Source organism: Gymnogyps californianus, chromosome 2 (genome assembly GCF_018139145.2).
Source record: "Gymnogyps californianus isolate 813 chromosome 2, ASM1813914v2, whole genome shotgun sequence".
Classification (NCBI taxonomy): domain Eukaryota; kingdom Metazoa; phylum Chordata; class Aves; order Accipitriformes; family Cathartidae; genus Gymnogyps; species Gymnogyps californianus.
The window spans coordinates 139,425,840-139,443,679 of record NC_059472.1 but is presented as its reverse complement, the minus strand read 5'-3'; the positions used below and the strand labels follow the sequence as shown (position 1 = coordinate 139,443,679).

The 17,840-nt window shown below is 36.1% G+C and overlaps 1 protein-coding gene across 3 annotated transcripts in view; it reads right to left on the bottom strand.

Annotated features, from left to right (window-relative positions):
- COL28A1 (collagen type XXVIII alpha 1 chain) overlaps nucleotides 1-17,840 on the bottom strand; it is an 87,519-nt gene that overhangs the window by 54,954 nt on the left and 14,725 nt on the right. For 2 of the 3 annotated variants that reach the window (XM_050892454.1, XM_050892455.1), the window contains exons 3-13: nucleotides 16,573-16,646; nucleotides 15,520-15,676; nucleotides 14,397-14,956; nucleotides 13,693-13,713; nucleotides 12,988-13,044; nucleotides 11,677-11,730; nucleotides 11,113-11,154; nucleotides 10,378-10,404; nucleotides 9,204-9,248; nucleotides 6,528-6,572; nucleotides 3,204-3,257 (exon numbers count right to left, since the gene is read on the bottom strand). In XM_050892454.1, the coding sequence (XP_050748411.1) occupies nucleotides 3,204-3,257; nucleotides 6,528-6,572; nucleotides 9,204-9,248; nucleotides 10,378-10,404; nucleotides 11,113-11,154; nucleotides 11,677-11,730; nucleotides 12,988-13,044; nucleotides 13,693-13,713; nucleotides 14,397-14,956; nucleotides 15,520-15,640 (1,026 nt within the window). In that variant the 5' untranslated portion in view covers nucleotides 15,641-15,676; nucleotides 16,573-16,646. Of the gene's footprint in view, nucleotides 1-3,203; nucleotides 3,258-6,527; nucleotides 6,573-9,203; nucleotides 9,249-10,377; nucleotides 10,405-11,112; nucleotides 11,155-11,676; nucleotides 11,731-12,987; nucleotides 13,045-13,692; nucleotides 13,714-14,396; nucleotides 14,957-15,519; nucleotides 15,677-16,572; nucleotides 16,660-17,840 lie in introns of all 3 variants that reach the window. The other variant, XM_050892456.1, reaches the window with a different exon arrangement.

Genomic DNA, 17,840 nt, shown 5'->3' with positions numbered 1-17,840 from the left:
TAAAATGTCCTGTTACTCTCTAATGTTTTTCTCTTAAAGTTATTATGTTTTATACAGTGTTGTAGGTTTACTGTTAACATGGAAGTTCAGCATTTGGTTAAATGGAAGCATATTTAGTCAGGTAAATTAATAATAAGATAAGATGAGTTAACATGTATTTTTATTTTTATAGAAGTGGAGTTCAAATTCGTCATTTTAAATGCCTCTATGGAGAAGGTTTGTATATATGGTAATAAAACTATTTAGATGTTTTTGAGATGTTATAACTTTGCAGAAATGCAAATAGAGAGAACTTTTTTTAAAGTTTGTTTAATAGCAAAAACTGGTTTTAGTTAATGCCACGCTAAGCTGCATCCTGTGCACGATATAGGTTGATGAAAATATTCATACCTGACTTGAAAAGAGGGTGAAAGTAAAGTGACGAAGTTTGCTTGTATATTAAAGAGGTTATTAAAGATAAGGACTGATTGCGAAGCGCATCAGAAAGACTTTAAGAGGCTAAGGATGTGATTCAGCTCCATATGATCACTCCTAAACTTAGGTGTCTACATGGAAACAGGTTGGCTGAGTTCCTATTGTAGTCAGTGGAAAGCTGGTCAATGCAGGCAGTGGGACTTTGAGAGAGATTCAACTCATTACTGGCAATATGATACGGCAATATCATGAAAAGGGATGGACATAGAGTACTGTGCAGCCAGTAAGACTTCACACTGATAGATTAGCCAGCAGCTTAAGAGAGAATAAGAAAATGCATATGAATAACGGAAGAAGTAAGGTATGAAAAGTTCTTTTAAGTAATTTCTTGGACAATGTTTCTGGACTCCATGCTACCTTGCTTCAGTCAAGTCAAATGAAATTAGTTGAAGTTGCAATGCCACCAGCCTTCTCCTGCTGGTGGCTGCCAGAGCCAGCGGCATCCAGACAGCACACAGATGACTTTGTCCCCAGCTGTGTCTGCCGCCTGACACTGCAAAGCGATAGAACGAGTACAGCACTGCCTTACAGAGGTGTGGGATGGACTGAGCTGGCCAGATATGAGTGAACTGTAGACTTCACAAATGAGACCCAAAACATCTGTAGGATGAGCTTGATCCGGAGTTTATATTTTGAGGAACTGAATCTCCTCTTTCAAACTTCAACATGGCCCACTAACAATGAATAAAAGCGTTCAGCGGCCGTGTTCTGTGTTATGTCACATCGATACTAATGCCATGCAACTGTCTTTAGCTCTGCTAAACCAGGGTGAAGTCACTAGTTAGCTCAAAAAGCAGAAAGTATTAGCATGGAAAGGCCACGGGTATAAGGAACTGCACTAAGAATAGACTTACTTATTTTATCCAAGGCAGTTAGTTATAAATAACTGCCACTTTTCAGAGATATTGTATTATGTGTCATGAAAACTAATTTTAAAAGAGCAATTGAATAATCCTTCTGTAAGGACAAAAGATATTGGAAAGACTGCTATGTGTCTGAACCAAAAAAGGCCTTGACCTTTACTAGCTGAATGGGTGTTTATTAAGCTGTAAACAACCACTGCTTATCTGTACTGATCATTAAAAAATTTTTCACTCATCTCAAACAAGCTCCAAAATGCCAAAGGTTAGCTTTGGTGCTAGGTATGGACAAGAGATAACCTCTAAACATACATATGTTTTTGTTATACTCTTTAAGTATAATTACCTAAGTGTATTAATTAAATTTGTCTGGCAATACTTTTATTATGATAGATGTCTGAGCCTGGAAAAACCTTGACTATAGACTTTAAACAGCAGGTTGCAGAGTTGGAAGCTGAAAAAAGAGGGAACTTACTTTCTTATTCATACTGAAAATCTGCAGTTAAAGCATAAAAAGAGACCATAAACATTATATCCAGGTAGATGAATTCTAGAGAGAGCTGCCTGTATTTTACAGACATGAAAGTGTGTGAAGAGACTGACAGGAGGACAAACAACATTCAACAAATACAGTTTAGTGTATAATAAAAGTATCTGATAGCACTATCTTGGACTCATCAGTGTGAAATGACAGATAAAAAAATTACTGTCATTTGCTGTGCTGAAGTTGAAGAGAGGCATGACTTTTCCACCACATGTATGAATAGCTTCTTTCAGACCCATCATCCTCTTTCTTTCCCCACTTCTGAAATATTCTGTCGCAGCTTTCCTAATCAAGCATTTTGTTGAGAAGATGAAGAAATAAGAAGTATGAAAAAGCATTTGTCAGGAAGAGGAAAATAATGATGGATGCCAGTATTCCAAACTTTGTACCATAAACATTTCCCATATCTAAATTTATTTCTGTGAATCTTCAAATGAAATTGTTGCCTAAGAAACAAAACATGAGCATTTAAATATTGCATCTTTGGCAAACTGCTTTGTGTGACTTTAGTTGCCTTGCATAACTTTGATATGGCATTGTATTAACCAGGCTATCAATAATCCTGTGGTAGAAAGTCTTTGTCATTAGACCCTGCATTTTCAAACTGATACACAAAAGATCTTTTTGTACTGAGCAATGATGTTAATAGCTGTCCCATGGGCAAGACAACTGTATTCACATAAAGCAATTTCCCAAAGGTTTGCAAACCAGAAGACTGCCTAAATTAATCAGATACTTTATCCAACGGATTTTGCTTGACAAGCTGTAGTCATTAACTCTAAATGATCTATTTTAAATAACTAAGGCATTAATCATCATCAAATCTTACACCTCTACTGATTTCAAAGCTGTCTTTTTACAGTATACAAGCAATTAAAAATGACTTTAAATACTCAATCTAAAGATTTTATAACCACCATCTAGAATCACTTAAAATCTTGAAACACAAGGCATTTTAGTCAAAAATATTCTAGAAAAAACTTCCCAGGTGATGGCAGAAGCCAAGACACATATTCAGGTGACTTAAATTCCAACCTAAGTGCTGTGGCTCTAGGCAGGTCCTTGGTAGCATCCTATTGTGGCCCTACAAAATGCCCTCGGAGACCCAGATGGAGAACCGGCTGTATGTGCCAATGATACAAAGCCTTCATAACATGACAACGCTATGGTGCACCAAGCAGGTGGCGTACATTATTGCTGTGCAAAGGACACCACTAACAAAAAACTACTGAGGAAAAAGGATAGTAGAGCATAAAGATTCTACACAGTTTCTGCATCCTCTCTCCCTATATAAATAAAACTACACATATACAACTACATCTTACCTTGCTTCCTTGAATGCCTTTCGGTCCTGGCTCACCTGGAGGTCCACTGATACCCTACACAAATGTCAAAGTACAGAATGAGTTGCCTTTGAAGACGCATGTAAAGTTTCTTTTGAATTTGGCCTGAACAGGGCACAATAAAACGTAGCAGAATGCTAAGGACCAGAGCTTTCTGCATCATATCCTGTGAAGTGTCCAACACATTGAATATTGTTAATATTCAATAACCAGTGCTGGCAGCAAGGATATCTTACTACTCCATATGAATTGCATCTGTTTTATCTGAAGCTTTCCATTCCTTTCTTCTCCTGCTCCCAACTTTGCCATATTTTCATATTCTCTCTTCTGCCCAAGCAAATAAACTAAGCTGTCACATCCTATTTAGTTCTGTTTGTAAGAAATCACTTCCCCTACATCTCTCTCTGATGACAAGCTGAGATTAATTTTAATTCCCTGATATTACTACAACCATTGTGTCCCCTCACAGAAGGAAATAATCAATGGCTCTTTGGAAGAGACAGAGCAGGTAAGGTACTCTGTCTGGAGTGATGACATTTCAGGAGGTCCCTTCACCAATACAGTGGCTAGTACAATAGCTAGAAAAAAGTAGGTCTGAAGAATTATGAAGAGCAATAATATCACAGGATGAATAGATTACACCCAAGTCCAGTGTTAAAGCTTTAATTCTTACGGGAACCCTCCAGTTCACCAACTTGTGAGTTAGTGAACATCCCACTGGCATCTGCTGGGCTGCCCAGTTGGGTCAGATTGGTCAACATTGTGGCAACTACCACTAACAGAGCTGATAATCAAAATGAAGTGGAAGCCTCAGGAAGTTTTTTAAGTGACTGGAGAAAAAAAAATAATGAGCTATCAAAAGAATAATATCACAAAATTACAGTTTATTGTAGTAAAAATGCTGGGTTAAATATGGATAATTTTATGCTTATAGAAAGACACAAACTAGCCCAAATCTAAAGGTATTGGTTTCATTGCTGACACAAAAATGTGCTCAGAGTGTGTTCATTCCCTTTCTTAAATATGATAAACTACAGGAAACACATGACTATCCAAAAAGAAATAAAAATAATCCCTTTCAGCTACCATCATTAACAGCTATAGCAAATCCTCCAAAATACTGCATTTTGGCTCACAAACAGATATGAAGATTTTGGAATATCTGTGATTTTGTATCTCCCATGGACTTCCAGTCAGAAAAAAAAAAATTATTATTCTCTCCTTTCCTTTTGCACAAAGGAATGCAAAAATGCAATCACACACTTAAGTAACAGTTATATGACCACAAATCAAATATTGGGGGGGAAACAGTGAATGAAGTAAATATAGTTAGCATTCCAAATTATGCTAAAATCATAACTTTACAAACTAGGGAATAACTGTCTCATAAGAGTACAGTGATGTCCCAAGTGCTGTATTGTACACAAACTCACATTTATATGGCCTTACTCCTTGGTTTATGCACTTTGAGTACTATTTACTAAAAGGAATCCTGCAGTTTTGTTCATTTCAAAAGAAGCAAACTCTACTTTATTCTCTTAGTATCTCAGTGTTATATAAAGAAATAAAATATTTCTTTAAAATCTCCTAGTACTTGAAAAGCATTTCCAGAAGAGACTTTGAAAAATCACATTTTATAAACTATTCTTCCTGAGGAAAAAATTATGATCATGATGTGAGATTGACAAATGTCCCAGCAGTAAAATGGCAATGTGCTTGAGGCAGGATGTGCTAATAGAAATACATAATATAATCTATTAATATAAATACATAAGTTAAGATAAATCATTCTCAAGCTTATTGCATGCTATCTTCCTTCTAGTCATTAAGCGGGTTGTAGTTCCCATGGTAATTACTTAGTTCTCATAGTTCAGAATTACAGTAAATCCTTGTAAGCATTGATCAGTCCTCTTGTATAGTGGTACATTCATCTGTTTCTGTTCTCCAGTAGTTAGGATTTTTTTTTGTAATGAGCCTTTGAAACCTAAACTGAATGTAGACCATTGTACTATATGACAACATGTAACATTAAGCTCCAAACTGGGATATGAAAAGAAAAAAAAAAGTTGATTTTGCCCTAAAATAATCAGGTTATGTCATTGTACGAGAATTTAGAGATGGCTAGACTTGCAACAGCAGCTGGTTATTTTACAGAGTGTGCAAAACTGAACATATACTGCAAGGTGAGTTGAATTTATGTAGGGAAATGCTGGTGATCCGATTTATCTCATTAATACCTGTCAAAATTGGCCAAAAATCTTTTAGATTCCATGTGTTTCCATTTTTTAATAAACAAGAATAAATAAGTGTCATCTTTTGGGGCACAGTTCACATCTTTACTAACTGCTTACCAGACAGAATTACTAGAGCATAAAATAATAAATTAATAAATTTGTAGCATTACTGCATGTCCACTGCCAAGCAAAAGGAAAGCAGAAAAACATAATTTAAAAACATTAAAAATGGCATTTAGGACTAAATGTTCACATCTTAATACCATGTAATAAATTTCTGTTATCCTATTATGCCCCCATTATGTTTTCTTTCGTACAACCCAGAAACAGGCTCAACAGAGAAGTGAGTGGGCAAGTGCTGGCCATCATCATTCCACATTACCTATGGATCTGCTAGGAGGCTGGTATAACTTCTTGAGATCTCTACTCCATACAGCAGCTCTTTTTACATGCCTAGTACCAATTTTTAAATGGAAATTACACAGGTTGTAAGAAACACAAAGACAGCAATAACGCTTTTCAGCAACGGCGAAGAAAGAGGACGATCTGGACTTCTGCATAGATAACAAATAAATGATCATTGATCTGAGAGTGGTAACAATCTCTGCTCCTAATAACATTGAGACTTCCTCTGACTCATTTCTCAGGTTTTTAAATAATTACTGCAGATTTTAGTCTCTCCAACAAATTTCAGTCTCTCTGGCTGCCTTATACTTCAGGAGGACTGTGTACAGCTTTCCAAGATACAGGTGGATGCTGCCATGTAATATAAGAGGAATTTAGCAAGTAGGGGTATAACAGGGCATGATTATACTCTAAGGGTAAGAGGAGAGCTCTGCAGTTGGAGAGCTCAAGTAGGCCACACACCTCTGAGTAGCTTTAAGCAGCAGCAGCCGCCAAGATTTTTTCTTTGAAAATTATTTCCAAAAGACAAAGATTTGCCACACTCTGCTGTCTTGGTGTCTCATGCACCAAACGTGCTGCTCTTCACAGAGTTGGCAGGTTGTATGTAGAAGAAACTTACAGAATATAATGTGTTTTCTTTTTATCTGGTAGCTTTTAGTTCCCTTACCTGAGGTCCGCGAGGTCCCCTAGGGCCAAAAGGACCTTCCAAACCCTGAGGAAAAATAAGATTCAATCATCAGATTAATAGGAAATTGCAATTATCTACTTTAAATTATTGAAAACCCCAGTGTACGTGTAATGACTCATACCTCTGTTCAAGCATTTTCTAGGGAGTTTATTCTCTATCCAGAGTACTGCTGTTCTCATTCTGTATTCAGTAATTGCCTGTTACATTCTATCCTCAATGTTTGGTTAAACACTTTTCATATACAACAAATGTGGATGGCTACTTAACATCTCAGCTATTTGATTAACTAGTTGTTATTTGCCACAGGTCTTTAAATTAAATTTCTAGAAGTATATTAGATACAGAATTCTTAAAAAAAATGCTGCACTGCTGATACCGAAATAACTTCAGGTAACTGTCTCACTAACTCAAAATGCTGATCAGAACGGCAGAATCACACCAATAGTTCACAAAAAACATTAAAACACACATCCAAAAAAAGTAAAATGTCATAATTTTTTATTCCATTAGCTGTCATTTCTCCATTTAATGAGTTCTTACCAGTTACCACCACTGTAGATTGTTCACAAATCTTTCTGCTGCACTGTTTTTTCCTCAGTCACAAGAATGCATATTCTATGCGATTTCACTTCTAGTTGACTCAATACTCACTTATAATTTGTTTCTAAAGCAAAAATAGCTTTCAGCAAATAGTTTACAGGTCTTTTCTTCCTCTTTCTTCTCTTCTAATTAGCTACATCTCCACACACAGAGGCACCGGCAGACTGCTGCATTTCTCAAGGCATGTGTCACATTTTGAACTTCTAATAGCCTTGATGAATTTAGCAGTGATACCTACGCAGCCACACCCCATCGACTCTCTTCCCCTACAGATTCAGATTCAGAATTTTTTAACTATTCTCTACTCCCTGGCATTTGCTTCCAGGCCAAGCATCAGCCACCAGAGAGAGCAGATAACTCCACTCAGTTCTAGCCCACTTACAAAACTACACAGCAACGGATGGCACAAACAACAATATGCTGATGTGATGATAGCTACTTTTGGTAGAATACACACATATGATTGGAGTCAGTTTTGATTTCAAAGCCAAACACAAACTGTCTGAATTTCAAGCCTGAACAGCTTTTGAAGAAACTCAGATTCACAGCATCAAAACCTCTGCTGGACTCAGTCTGATTAGTGAGATTGGAAAGCAGTGGGGGAAAAATGCAACATTTTCAAATCAGACAACACTACTGCCAATTATGCTTCAATATCCATCACCGCCATTGAAGATCCACCTCACAATATTGAATTTACTTCTCATACATTTGGCCATGTATGTTCTGTTTCTGACAATTTTGTCCAGCATAGACTACTTTCATCAAAAAAACCCAAACATTTTCTTCTATCTTCTGCATTTGTAAAAGTGAAGCTGGGAATTCTGGAGTTGACTGTAATTTTCATTTGTTCACTAAGTTCTTGAAGTCCATAATCCATTATAACCTCTGATCCTCTGTAGATGTCAAACTTTTTTTTCATCACTGTCCTCAACACAAATGAAACAAGCAAATTTCCGGCAGACCTGGCACATGTTTTCTACATCCGTATTTCTTGGCTGCTTTGATTATGTTCTTCGCCAGCTTCTGAACAGCTTCCTGTCATCTTAGTAGACATTTCACATAACCTCGTGCTATTTCTTACATATTGCCTGGATAAAGAAGTTATGATCTTTCTTTATTCCTCTGAGAGATGCAACTCTTTCTCCTTTTTTTTTGATATTTCAGCCTTTTCTGACTCGCTGCCATTTTGAACCCCAGCATCTCACAAGATATTCTCAGCCTTTAGATTTTGATTATAGCATAATGCCCTTTTTTCTTTGCGACAAATACTGCTGCTTTGAATATTTCCTAATTCCTACCTGGAATTTATCATCAAATAGCAGGTTCCAGGAACCACAAACTTTTCAAGTTGGTCTTTGATAAAGGTAAGCATAATATGGATGTTAAAACTGAAGAAATGTGCTTTAATAGAATGATCAATTGCAATCTAGTTGGTAGTACTTAACAACTCTAACTATAAATCAGTGGTTTGTAGTACTCATACAAACCTGCTTACATGAACTCAAGATACACGATTATCTCACTCAGGAGTACATTATCCTTCCATCTTTCAGAGTGTAAAAACCAGGCAAAAATCTATATTCACTTGTATCACTTGTGCACTTCAGGTTAAAAGAAGAGGAGTACTAGATAGAAGTGTGAATGCATATCAGCACAGATGGGCTGGTAGACCTGAAAGTTGTTCAGGTTGTGTAAGAACCTGCTTCTATTGTAATATAACTTTATACATTTGAATTAAAATTAACGTTTTAAGGAAAAAAAATCTGGTGAACTCTGTAACATGCTCACAGTCCTTTGTAAGCATTGGTCAGGACAGCTTTTGTTTTAGGTAAGTGACTACATTTCTTCTGCAAAATAGAAAAAAAGGATATGGTGAACTGTGGGTTCAGTTTCTACGAATCGTATTTCTACTATGAATGTATCTCTACTACCAGGGAATTGTAAGATGTTCCAAATTTACAATAATCTTTACAAGCTATGTTTATGAATATGTTACATGATTTTCTAGTATCTTCATCAATGTGAAACAGTTCAAATAAAAATTATACTTACTCTATCCCCTTTTATTCCCGGGGATCCACATTCTCCTCTTTCACCCTTTATAAGAAATCAAAAGGTTAACAGCTAGACAAGATGTTTTGATTACACTACATGCATTAAAGACTGTGCAAGCAGTTCAGTAGCACAAGAGGTTTAGTAGATTCTGAGGACCTGAGAGTGGCATCATTAGATATGGTCTGTACAAGATATGGTCTGCTCTACTCAAGATAAATACTTTTTCTCTCTGAGACTGCCTACAAAATTTCCAACCTACATCGTAAGAGGATAATACATTTAATATCTAATAAGTTTTGCTGTATTTTTCCACCTTGCTGCGCTGCATCCAGAGACCCTCTCTATATTCTGATTTCATTACTGCGATGTCTGAGATTTTCCTGAATAACAATTGTGAGATTGTACAAATGGAATGAAGAAGGAGAATTACTAATGTGTGCCACTGATGATTTAACGTATCAACAGACATATGAAAAGTAGACATATGAGTCTACTTCTCCCGTTTCCATGAAATGTTTCCATAAAATTGACTGAAGCATTTTTCTAATGAATACAAAGATTCAGAGAGGCACTACTTTTATTAACAACGTAGAGAAGTAAGTGTCCAAACCAAGTAAAGTCAAAATGGGATTATCTGTGTTTCTGTTCTGGCTATGATGGTCCAGTTTGCAATGTAAATTTCAGCTCTCGAATCTTGCAAGTCATTGAAGTGTGTAATTTTTTTAGCTTCTTGGAGTGCCTATATCGAGCTTTTTTTTTGATCAAGCATTAGCCCTTGCAAGTTATAATTAGCTTAAAAGTAAAATTCCTTGTGGTAAATTTTTTGAAAGCTAATGATTGCACATCTATTTGTGTTTGTAGTAAACGATTTCACATTCTTTCTACTTAACCATGTATTCAACCCTCAACTTTCTTTTTCCTTCCAGAAGCTTTATTTCTGGTCTTTGACATTCTTCTTTTTATATTTAGATCACATTTTCTGATTTTTTTTTTTTTATTCCAACAAGCCAGTCTGTAAGCATTTACATAAATGATGAATTTACTTCTAGGGATTGCATTAGGAGCTCTTGTGACAAAAAGACATGACAGGCTCTTCTTTCCATTCTTTCAAATACACTGTCAGCAAGTGACAATCTATTTTCAGACTACTTCTATTCTACAAAAATCTTACCTTGTCTCCCTTGTAGCCAGGAGCTCCCTATTTGAAAATTAAAAAAAAAAAAAAAAAGGAAAAAATCATAAAAGAGAAAGCAAAGGGATAACATACTGCTAATTTAAGTACGAAAAAAAATCCAAGTAAAGAATTTCATTTCAGAAGTTTAACTATTCACAACAATAAAATATCTCTCTGGAATCATTTAACATATAATTTTCTGCAAATTTAGATGTCTATTTTTTCCTCATAACATTAGCTGTAAATACGCCACTCAGTTTGCCAGCCTCTTAGCAGATATACGCTACCATTTAAATGGGACTTTTAAACTGAATTGATCTTATGCATGGAGTAGTGTTAATCTTTCTACTGGGAACCAACAAGAATTCAAGCTGAGAAATATCAGATGTCAGAAGCCATCGGAGAACTATTTAGATGTTTTTAGTGATGACATTTTCAATTCTATCTTTGGGATAAGTCTAATGCAAGTCAATACAAAATCACATAGCTTCAAAAGTTCCTTTTGTCAGTAGCATCCCATCTCTATACGTAAGCATATGGTTAGACTGTTTCTCTCAGTATAGATGCTTCTCTAAACCAGAACTTAGTTTAGGTGCTCTAAATAATTGAATAAAGTACATGTGTGAAAAATGGAAAACACATTTTCAGTTCAGTGGAACTAAACTGTGAATCAGGGTCTGGAAGATAATCTGAAAAGACCAAATATGCGTTAGCATTGTAGTAGTCACATACCTCTTCACCTTTTTCTCCATGATCTCCTTTTTGAGCATCGCCCTGTTGGAAGTAAAGGAATACAACTGAAATATGTATTGCTCTTTTATTTATCACTATTACACTAAAACCAAGAACACTGTTTAAAGAGCAGAAGTTGCTTTTCCTATTCACGAACATCCACACTTCTTCCTCCCACAATCAAGGACACACAATTCCTGAACATTAACACAGAAAACTCAACTACTGTTATTAGATGACTGAAATCTTAGTCATCAGAGAAAGCTGCTCTGCTCAACAGATTTGTGTACTGTTAGAAAGCTCTGTGGAGCTTAGAAAGCCTTCAGCTAGATTCAGAGACTTCTGCTCTCAGAGAAAAACTGGAATGATAGGCAGTGTTAACTTGGTAGCAGTTTAGTTTCAAATTTTTCTCTCTCACTTCTGAAGCAGCTAACTACAAAACTCTCATAGCAAAAGTCAATCTTTTAAATCATATTTTAACATACTTTTCCTTTGCTACATTAATTTCTATGGTTTGAATAAAACTAGATAGAAATTTGCTTTATTTTTTTAAATTCACTTTACCTTGTTTCCTTTCGGTCCTGGCTCACCTTTTTCCCCTCTGTTACCAGCACTGCCCTGAAACAAAGCAGGAAAATGTTGTAACCATTGTGAGGCTAAAATTCTCCAGTTTCTCTAAGACTATATCTTGGGGGCAGGCCAAAATCATTCTGGAATAAGCTTAGGTAGAAACCCACACTGATTCAGGTATGGCACTACTTTCACTTAGCTAAAAAAAATCTGCTATTATAAGGTATCTGTGATTTTTTAAAATCAATATTCAATGATAAATACATTTTCTACAGAGCATTTGAAAATCTAACTAGGAAGGTGTCACAGAAAACATACACAGTTCCTCCTCCCCATTTTTCAGAATTACCCACCACTATCTGATCTCTGGTTAAAAAAAACCTGTGCACAGAACAGCTTAGTGTCAATATTCAGCAGCCCCAAAATAAAAAATTACTACACCGTTATTCCTGTTTGGACGATCATGAAGGTGGGGACTAGAAAGCTTGGTGTATACGTGTATATATAAAAAATACATATATAATAGGTTACACCTAATCATTTTGGATAAAATAACTTAAAATTCTTTGATCTTAAATTTTAAATTGGAAACAGAGGTTTTAGTTCCAGATGCACATTATCCAGAGCCAAGGGACTGGATGATAGGCCCTGCTGTCATAACCTGCTACATATATGATTGACCAGTTCTTAGCATCTAGGGAGAAAGGCAAAAACCTCTGTATGTACCTTGGTTGTCTCGGGGGGAGCTATTAAAGATACAAAAGGGATCAGAGAGGTCACACACTGTCTGAACTCCCACTTCTCTCTTCTTTACCAGAGCCAAGAAAGAGTTATGTGTTGAAGTGTCACAAGAGAAAAGAGAGTGTTGAAGGCAGAGTTTTAGACCTTTCTTCATATATGCCATCACCCTCAATCTTTTGAACCTTTATCCCTTACACAAATAGAAGCTGCTGGTGGCAGTAAACCTTTGTTTAACGGACCTTTCCTTCCCCATTGCAAGATTCAGGAATAACTTTTTGATTTGGGCTTCAAAATCATGTACCTATTTATCTACAGTGTTTTATTACCCAATAATACAAATATATTTCCAAGACAGTACGTGTTTATGGATGGATTTTTTTCTGAGCTCTTATAACAGTGGCCTTTCACAGTGATATGCTATGATACATCACTTCTTTTTGCAGTACATGCATAGCTAATGTCTTGCTTTTTACAGACATAGTAACCAATTAAAATACTGTGCAACATTGATCTCAATGATTAAAATTCAAATTCTGGAGGCTTTTCAAATGAATGCATACTTACAGAATCACCTTTGTCTCCTTTTACTCCCTTTTCACACTCACAGCTCTTCCGCATACACTACAAGGTTAATAGAAACATTAAGGAGAACATTTTCCAAATGTATTATTTCAAATTTTTAAAGCAAAACCTCTTGGTTTTGCCTAGCCACAGACTAGAGAACATAAAAGTGGAATAACAGGAAATAAATGATCTTCTAATATATATATTTCTTATATAATCAACATTACACTTCTGTATAGCCCAATCAAAATCAGTTGCTTGATTTAACAAAATCAAGTAAATCTGTTACTACTGTAACTACAAACGTTTAAGATAGCATCAAACATTTAAAGTAGCTTATACGTAGTATATAGTACCGTGAAACCTTACATAATTTTTGGACCATTTTGACATTGCTATTGTTTTCTAATGAGACAACTAATGAACTTGCATGTGTTGTACTAGTCCTATCGCACCCTGGTAGGAAGAGTTCTTTATGTCTTACTGTTGATACTAATCACTAATGAACAGAAGTGGTAGATTTCTCAGGAGAATGGACAGAAGAAATGGATGAAAGCTAAAATAAAAGCAACCATGGTCAGAAACTTTACTCAGGGAAGGAAGGCTGATTAATCCTGGAGTATTGTTGTATTATAGAAGAAGCAGACATCAGGAGATCTAGTATGAATAGGAGTAATCAAAACACACAAAACTCTAAAAACCTACCTGGTTCTGAAGCAAGGCTTCCTGAAAAGAAAAGAAAAATATTACTTTCATATAGATTTAATTTAACAGAGTATTGATTTAATCATTTTTCCTCTCTAGTTTACAGAATTTCCAAGGTGAATGGTAAAGAATATGAATACCTTCATCCCTCATCCCTTCCTCACAGTGGTAAGAACCAGTCTGTGGAACTACTCATATGAAAAAGGGTTCTCCGGTAGGAATGGGGGGTTACTTCATGTGACCCATAATGATCAGAAAACAAATGAGATGTAATGGGACAGCTAAACAGACAATATCAAGGAACAATGCTAACATGGGGAATATGAAGACTTCCTAATGAAAGGCCTTGCTGTGGAAGGTCCTACTAACATAATATATAGGGGAAGGACTCAGTGATTTTATCAGCCTTATGCATGAGAACAAGTTACCTTCTGAAGTATTATCATACGCTCAGAGACACACTCTGTGTGCTGGGAAATACCCTGTCCCTCCATCAGTGATCAGCACAGCTGAGCTATTATTGTCCAAGCACACAATTCCTTGGAGAGCAGCTGGGAGGAAGAAGCTCCTTCCGTCCTGATTCCTGATGTAGCAGAGACATGCACCACAAAAACCTCTGCACTGCCTTCAGGAAGTACCTATCAAAGTTAAATGAAATCTGCCATGGATAGATGCGTGACAAGACTAACATCAGCATTACTTACCAGTTCCAATGCTACTTCAACTATCAGGTTCTCATCATCCAGGCATAAGACATGTTTAGAGGATGAATCACCAGATATCACCCGCAATTTTTCTTCTTGGACTGTTTGCTTAGAAAGGCCAATGGTAAAAAAATGTATTCCAAGACTCCTAGCTGCTGTGACTATACCCTGGACATCAGGGCTGTTTGGATGATCCACACCATCAGTCATCAAAAAAGCCACTTTCACACTTCTCTTACGACCTTCAGTTTTAAACAGCTGAGTGGCATTGGAAATTGCATAATAGGAGTAGGTGCCGTGGCCAATAAAGCCCAGAGACTTGATTTTCTCTTTAAAATTCTGCACATTTTTCCAGGCTGTAAAGGGATGATCAATGCTGACTGTGCTGCTGAACTGCATACTTGCTAATTTGACATTATACTTCTGAAACTTAACTGGCTTCATCCGCAAAATGCTGTCAGTTAAGTTTTGAACAAAATCCTTCTGTAAACCAAACAACTGATTTTTGGCACTTTCTGAACTGTCCAAGATAAAGACAATATCAATGAGACACATATCACCTGTAATGGAACAAGAAAGTTAAATCTATGAGTGACGGGCACACCTGCACAACAGATTTCAGATAATTCTCTGCAACAATCCCAATGCTCAAATCATTTCCCCAAGGATTCCTCTGTCTTCCCAGAAAAAATTCTAAGGATAAATTTCACTGTAAATGCCAAGAAATTCTACTGAAGTCAAGTAACTAAATTTAAGTTACTTTAATTCATACCAGTATTATTCAATACAGTCTACAGACAAAAACTTTCAAATTAGGGTCTTGATGGGATTGTTTTAGCATTGTAGTTGATTTTGTATACAAAATTTTGCACATGCAATTTCAAACTAAGAATTAGGCTCCTTATCATTTATCTTAAGAGAGATACGCGTGTCAATGAAAATCATAGATCAAACTGGAGTCCGTGACCAAGTAAATGTCACCACAGTATTTTCCAGGCCTGATAATCAAAACAAATCACATTTTACAAATGCATACATAAGTTGTCAATTACTAGCTAATTATCCTGAAATATGCGGAGACATACAACATGGTCAATCAGAAGTTTTAAGAAAATCGTTTTACCTTCATCTTTTTGCACGAGAGAATAAGAATTCTTTCCTTTCTTTCTGTTTTGCCCATATACTATCTGGTTTGTTGTCACAGCCAGAAGTAAAAAGCAAAAGAAAAAATGTTTTTTCCACATAGTGACTTTGATCCCAAATTAGATGACTTTTCCTTCCTGTTAAAAGTAAAAAAACCACCTATGAATACTTCATTAATAGATGCAAATAAATAAATACAGATACTTTACATACAGAACACACATTTGTGGGAAGCACAATTCTAGAGACACCATATAAAAAACAATTATAAAAAGTCCCCGAGTAGGTGATTTAAGCATAGCAGCCAGTACAATCCCAACTGTAGCTCACATGTATATTAGAACCTGTTTTATTAGAGAAGAAATACAGGTAGAACAAACACAGTGCTCCCTTTTCTTTCTTAAAAAAAGCCAGTGCTATCTTTAGCCTTCATTTGAACATCTAACAAAGAAAGGTAAAAGAAACTGTTACTAATGCATATTGCTATTAACATCCTTTGCTATTAAACTAATTATATTAAATTAGCAGAAATATTATAGAAAACATAGAATATAGTTTGTTTCTAGAAATCCCTAATTGTTAGGAATAAAAAAAGATCTGGGTGTTTTGGGATGCAGATACATTACCTAGGTCTGGAGCATCAGTATGAACAACTTATTCTTCCAAGAAACAATGGCTTAGTAATGAAATTCAATACATTAATGTATTATTAATGTTACATGGCTGTAACAGAATGTGTGCAATATTTTCCATAAAGACAATATTCTATTATAATGACAATATACACTAATAAAGTGAACATTGCAACATTTAAGTCAGCAATTCAACATATTTCTAAAGAAAACTCCATTAAAATTGTTTACAAAAAATGCCTGTAATTTACAATAATTCATTTTAAATATCATTAATAACAAAGACAATATATTAAATTGAAATATCCTTCCCAAATCCTCAAGTCCATCAAGCAGTTACATATACAGAAACCATAAGTGCAGTCCGCTAAAAACAGAAAGGAAATAACTAAGTCTCTTACCTCTGAAGGCATTAAAAAAGCAAACTGTGGATTGGATAAGCTGTCAGTGTAGAAAATATGCCCAGTAGGTCATCCTGGAAAACATGCCTTGTTTACAAAAATAAAGCAATCTGTAAATAAATAGCCTACCCACTTGTAAATGGCTCTACCTTGCATCTAGATCCTTTATGGTCCATTACTGCTGTTTAGTTGGCCAAAGTTTAAATGAAGATAGTCAGGCACTTAGCCAGGGCTGAGTGGGAGACCAAGCCATTTTATTAAAGGGACAGTGTCAGTCTGGGAGCACAAGTGTTTTCCCATTTTAAATAACTGAACTTTTATATTAAAAAACTCACTTCTAGACAATCTGCATCTTTACCCATCTCTTCAGGTTGTCCATGTTAATGTTGCAGCACTGGCTAGATCAGTAATGTGAGATTAGTACATCATCATTTGGAGGCTAGAACTGAATTCTGACCCGATGGTTAGTGAGTCTGCCAGGACCATGAGCATGTCTCAAAGGTGGTAATTGCATTAGCAATTACAATAATAAAAGACAACTTCAAAAAAAAAAAGTTTTCCTGAGCTGTTTTCCTCAGAAATTCTTTCTGCTCTTTAAATCCTCTGAGGGGTCAGACGCAGATAGGATATCTAAAAGGAGGCTGTCGTTTAGGTAGCTCTCAGCATGCTGCATGCAAATTATATTTGTTCTATCTAACGGCAGGCTTCAGAGTAAAATTGAATTGTCGCAGTGTTAAGTAAAAAATCGGGGTGAGAGAAAGTATGGTAAGTCTCAAGGGATCACAACATGCCTTGAGGGAGTTTTGTGCAGATACCCAGCAGAAGGTCAGTGCCCAGCCTCTGGACAGGCACCGCCTACCAGGCAAGACATCCCTCTGCGCCTTTGTGGCAGGACAGAACGGAGAGCTCCTTCACATAGTGCTGCAGAAGGGAGGACTCGGGCTTCATCACTGGGATGAATCGGGTCCCTGGACTGCCATCTGATTAAGCATTGAAATGGTTCAGTTATAGATTAAAAAATTTACAAATAATTTGGGCATTTCAAAAACACGTCGTAAAAAGATGGTTTTGACTGAAGCAGATTTTTTGGCAGAAGTCCAATCTTTCATCAAAAAAGTAGGATTGAAAATGTATAAACAGTTGTTTATTAATGATCCAACTGTACTGAATAGCTTAAAAAAAAATCTGCCTCAATGCCATGTAAGTTGCACCCTTTAACTTTTCTCAAGACAGATTTTCTAGACTTGAGATCACTTTGGTAGCTTACA